The following is a 6,000-nucleotide window of genomic DNA, read 5'->3' as shown; positions in this document are numbered from 1 at the left end:
AGTTTGATAGACTAGATTGTTACCATCAGCAATACGACTTTCAATCTCAGCCCACTGCTCAGGAGAAAAGGCAGTACTTACAGAGGGTTTAACCTGCTCGGCTTGAAGAGGAGGGAACTTGATTTCTTCAATCGGAGTGATGTTGCCTTGGCGATCCTTCTTGAACTAAGCAAGGAAATCCTGCAAGTCCTTCTCCTCGCGCGCCTTCTTGTACTCCTCATAAACTTGGCGATGATCAGCCGATATCTCATCAAGACTGGGCTTAATGATGTTATCGGCGTCTACCTCAGATGGCTTGGGAATATCAGACATGGTGGATGATGACGATTGATCTTCGTTCCCCAGCGGAGTCGCCAAAAAGTGTGTTGACACACGAACACGTCACGTGTACCCTCGACGCCGGGGGTGATGCACCGCAGCTCACGCCGAAGGAGACCCGACCGACAGCGCGATACACAAAACAGTCGATGGGCGCTTTTGCAGACCCGAAACCCCGCGCACCCGGGAGGGACCCCGTTAGGGATTGCGGCGGCTATGGGCTGCCCTAGGTCGATTCGCTCGCCCCTAGAGCCTCGGGATTCGCAGCTCTCAAACACGAAGAACAGCGAAGAATGAGAGAGAAAAACGGTGGAGAGATAAAACGTAGATGAAAAAGTAGTATATTGATTTGTTCGATTGTGTGTTGTTCAATCGGCCGTCACCCCCAACATATATAAGAGGTGGCTGGACTTCCCGTACAAGTAAAGGATTCATCTAGGCTTTCCTTACAAGAAAAATTACATCAATTCACGTCCTAGAGTCCTAATTCTATTCCAACTCGGATTCAGTCTGAATCTGGCCCAAACTCTGTCTTCCTTCTTGCGCGGGCCGCCGGGCTTGCATATGATCTCCGATCGAGATGGCCCAAATACCAAACTTGTGCGCCTCGACGATACGAACAACTCTCATGTTGATCATTTTTTCAAAGAAGGCCATTTTGAATACTTTTTGAGGTCATCTTTATCTTCCACTCGGACTCGGTTTTGCGGTAGACTGAATTATCCGAGTCTCGTAGTGAATTTGTAGGCTATATATTATCTCTGATGATGATGACTCCAAAATAAAAATTTACCGTCTTGATGATACACACAGCTTCTGTATTGAACACTTCTTCATCCAAGGTCATTTTGATAAACTTTCGAGCACATGTTCAATTTCACTCGGACTTGAGCTCATCCACTCGGATATTAGATACTTTCACTCGGATCGTCCGATTGGACTTTTTCACTCGGAAGACAATCTTTCACTCGGATGACTATATTTCCACTCGGATGACTATATCTCCACTCGGAAGGCACTATCTTATTCACTCGGATGACTATATTTCCACTCGGAAGGCACTATCTTATTCAATCGGCAAGTTTTCGTCCCGATGGTAATCTTTTTACTCGGAATATTTTCACCTGGACGACAATTTCACTCGGATGATCATATTTTCACTCGGATGACTATATTTCCACTTGGATAATAATAAGTTCATCCGGTCAGCAAACTTTCACTCGACCGTAAACTTTCACTCGACCGTAAACTTTCACTTGACCGTAAACTTTCACTCGGATGGTAAACTTTTCACTCGGATTTCCGACTGAAAACATAGCCCGATCTTGATTTGTCTCTCCAGGCCTCATATGATCTTGGATTGAGACGAATCATATATGAAAATCGATCGGCTCGACGAGACGAAACTTTTCCATGTTGAAGGTTTTTCGATTCAAAGCCGTATTGATGGCCGAATTACTCGCGCAACCTATCAGACAAGTGTTTGGCACCTCGCGCCATATTTCCGTTGAGGTTCAGTCTGCAGTATATTGCCTCTAACTTTTGCATATGAACTCGGATTGAGATGATTTATATATAAAAATCGATTGCCTCGACGAGACGAAGACAATTCCTTAAGAGTGCTCCTTCATCCGAGGTCATCTTGAAGACGTGATTGGCCAAAAACCACTCGGAACATTGAACTATGCCACTCGAAGTATAGTTTCGGTCCGTAAGATAAAGTCGAATGAATATAACCGAAACATCAAAGTGGTTCCACTCGGTGACGTGAATATTTTTATGCTGAAAACTCATTCACTCGAGACCATCTTCATTGCAATCTGTATCTTGCCAAAATCAGGTGTCAACAAGATCCTCATGCATCCCAATGGTACCCCTGGCTCTTGACCTTGCGGACCAATGTCTGTGGTACTCCACCTTGGCACTCTTCTCCTAGCCGTCCACAATAAGGGCATGGTTCCTTGAGAGATGGCACCAACTATGGCCTTCCTGCAATGGAGCAAGGCAGGGACGAGGATCCAGTCGTTGGATATCTGTTACTCGCCAAACAATCACTGCATTTTAAAAAAAGATGCAGAAATATAAGCCAAGTGTTCTCCATAGGGTACTTGGCACGTGTCCCACGATTTACCGAGAAATTTTTGTTTGCTGAGTGTCTTCTGCTTCCTTTGTCGGGCTCTTTCTCTATACCTGGTGTTTTCCTGGGAATTTTTTCTTCGGATAGGGGGGACCCTCCGGCCTCTGCATAGAATGATGCATATAACCAACTTTATTATAAAGCAAATAGGTTTAACAAAGGTCTTAAAGTCATAGAGAAAGAAAAGAAAAAGCTCACATAGAGCATATAAAGAAGTAAGCATAGCGCCACAACCGGCCGGCATAAACAAGATAAGGAAACATTCTGTTTGCCAAGTTTAACTTACACAGTACTCAGCAAACATGTTGTATGTATGCCATGTTCTTGTGGATTTACACTCGGCAACCTGCCAAATTCTTGGCATAGATGGTTTTTCCTATAGTGGTGGGATCTTAGATGTTGACAAAATTGTTCAAAAATAAATGACTAACCGCATAGCCTCATGCAGGTACTCAACTTAACTGGTGCGTGTCCATCTTCGTGTTGATCTTCATCTTCTCGTCGGTTGCTTGTGCACGGGGAGACACATCTTTTCACCCGCCACATCTTCACTTTCTCGTTGTCGTTGATGACACAACTTACCAAACAACACCTCTTGTCCAGCGGCAACACAACTCGTCATATACGTCCAACTCATCTCCACCGTATATGAACTCACCGGAACACCACGACTACGAACGGAAACGCAAGGCACGAATTCCTTTTTCCGCCAGCTCTCGCTTGCAATTCTCCTCCGCCAGTGACGCATCTCAACTGCAGCAGAAGATCCACACACCTGAGCTCTTGGACGCACCTTACAAGAACTCATGTGCACACCTTGACGACAGCTCGCAACTTTGCCGCCTCTTCCTCGCTCCCCCCAAACGACGATCTTGACAAGATCTTCTAACACCGCACCTCGGCACAACCGCTCCCGTCAATGATCTCCTTCCACCGCCTTCTCATCGCCTCTCCGCCGAACGACAACCGCTCGACCACCCACGTCGCTGCACCACCTAGCGACTAAATCGCCTGCTGCTCTTCGTCGCTACACCAGCGACTGTATTGCCCGCTCCTCATCGTCGCTACAATAGCGACTATATTGCCCGCCCCGAGGCGCTAGCAGGGTCGCCACCCCGGGGCAAGCGCAGTTTCACTCGAACCTTGCTCTAGATACCAGTTGTTGAAAATTGCCCATAGGGTCGATCACATCAAATTACACAAACAACGCGCACACAAAAATTGATAGTCAAGGGCTCGCATCGTGCCCTTTTTCCTCTTTATTTTTTTTCTCTTTTTTTCTCTGTTATCGGTGTTACAAAACTCACGCAACCCTTATCGGTCCTAACCATGGCGCGTAGCCGACTCCACCATAACCTAACACGACACGTACACGGACATGACATCCTAGCTCTACTCGGATAGCTATGACTAGGACTCTCATCTATATACTAACTCACGTACGATTAGTACTCTTGGTGTTGCCGTACATAACTTTCCTAATTTAATTACCGGCAACGCTGATCACACTACTAATCCTAACCGGACACAACTAGCACACTTCTAGCCAAATTCAAACTTGTTTGGATTAACCTAACAAATAAGGATAACTGCTTGTCAAGCCTCAACTCCTATTCATATTGATGTCCACAAAATTTTCTAATTTTTGGGCACCTAAAAAGAAGACAACGCCCTAATCTAAGATACATGCATGCATGTGCGAATAAGACCCTAAAATCCCTCATTCAGCCGCTGTCGGAACCTCCTAATGAACATATCAGCAGCTTGATCAATGTCCTCCTCCATGTTGAACTCCATCCCCTCAACTTCTCCATTGCTCATGATCAGATCCATGACTGACAGCTCATCATCATCATCTTGATCGCATGAATCAAGTAGCACATCATCATCTTCAGTGTAATGGTAGTTGGCGTGGTTGTTGTTGAATATGGGATGCAGTGTTCGGTTAGCTGGGCAGCCACCATGACCATTCTCTTGACCGAACATCGCCAAGTGACGAGAGAAATTGGCCTCCAAGTCACTCTCCTGGATGATTACCGGTCTCTTCTCCACCGTTTGTAGCGCGAGAGCCTTGTGGCGGTCCGCTCTCTCCCAGTCGGCCACAATGAGCGCGTCGATCTTGCGAGAGACCACAACGCCCATGGACATCCTGCGGCGCTGGAGCGAGGCGAGGATGAGGAGCCTGGTGGTCTTGCTCTTGCACATCGCTACGGCCTTCTTCAGGAGCTCAGGAGCCTTCCCTATCTTCATCTTTGTTGTTGAGAGATGGCCGATCAGCTACGTATGAAGGGCAGCAAGTAAGGAGCTGTGACGCCTCAGGCTTGAAAAAGAAGCTGAGAGAAGCTGGCTTGAAAGGAGGCATGGGCTTTGTCCTGAAGCTCTCATGGTGTATTTATAGTGAGAAGCTGAGCATGCAATTAACATTGCAACTAGCCTTGGTGATGTCACGCTCAAACTTTTGGTACCTCGCGTGATAAAGCATGTGAAAGCATCTAGCAATAGCATATACCAGAGAGAAAAAATAGGCATGTGGAGTGAGCACTACAAGAATGTCGATAGTGGAACTAAGCAAGGAACTTATGGGGAAGTATGTATTCCAATTAAGTCACAAAAGGCACCTGTCCCAGGGCTAGGATTGACCCTTTTGGGTTGGTGTCCCAAACTGCCAATATCTCTCCTTTAATCAAGTGGTAAAGCTAGCTGATAGATGGCTTAGAATAATTTTTCCCAAAGCAAGCAGACCGGACAGCTTTCCTTGCCGGGTCTCCGGCCGTGTGATTCATGCTCAGAATTCCAAAGGTTGCAGCTACGCGTCTCTGATTTTTCTTCGTTTTCCCCGCTGCTTTGTGTTGCTGTACGTGGGATCTGCGTAGCTTTGCCTCTCCTCCGGCCGCTTTGTTGCTCGCCCGTCAACTTGCATAAAGTAGAAGGGAGCAATCTCCGTGATAGATCGATGGGAGTTTCCGTTTTTCTTTTCATGCATTCACAAGTCCCAAACACACTAGCCAAAAAAAAAAGTCTCAAACACCATTATGGAGTTTTAGACATGGCGTACTGTGACAACTACCACATCAAGTCTCATGCATACATGGTGTTGGTGGAGTATATGCTTTCCGGATTTTAACCACGGGAATATATTCTTGTTCTGCCGGGCACCGACCGCCTTGTGTGTTGGAACAGTGATGCTTGGAATGCGCAAGGGGTGCTAATTGTCCCAACCTTTTGAATCCGGCGATTTTGTCCTTGCCCCACAATTCGGTTACCGCCCGGCCATAACTGTGTTTCTTGCCACCCCTCAATAAACACACGTAATGGAGAAAAAATAACAAATGTTTTGGAAATTTTGAATTTGAACATTCACGTATAGATAAATTGAGCATCAAATGTATTTAAACTTGCATATTCGAGTCCCAGCCTCGCATTTTTGTTTTCTTTTTAGTATGGTAATACGAAAAAAGAATAAGCAGGTGCTGGTTTTCGGAAGGGCCACCTTGCAACACAGGTTCAACAGAGAGGCGACATCAGTGCTAAGTGCACAACTATAT

At 46.1% G+C, this 6,000-nt stretch overlaps 1 protein-coding gene across 1 annotated transcript; it reads right to left on the bottom strand.

Moving 5' to 3' along the window:
• Positions 1–3,738: 3,738 nt before the first annotated feature.
• On the bottom strand, positions 3,739–4,803 carry LOC125556377 (uncharacterized). The gene has a single exon (XM_048719126.2). It carries the CDS (start codon positions 4,703–4,705, stop codon positions 4,166–4,168), a length of 540 nt encoding a protein of 179 aa, XP_048575083.2. The 5' UTR covers positions 4,706–4,803; the 3' UTR covers positions 3,739–4,165.
• Positions 4,804–6,000: the final 1,197 nt, after the last annotated feature.

Source organism: Triticum urartu, chromosome 5A (genome assembly GCF_056163025.1).
Source record: "Triticum urartu cultivar PI428250 chromosome 5A, HENAU_Tu73, whole genome shotgun sequence".
Lineage (NCBI taxonomy): Eukaryota > Viridiplantae > Streptophyta > Magnoliopsida > Poales > Poaceae > Triticum > Triticum urartu.
This window is presented reverse-complemented; position numbering and strand designations above follow the sequence as displayed.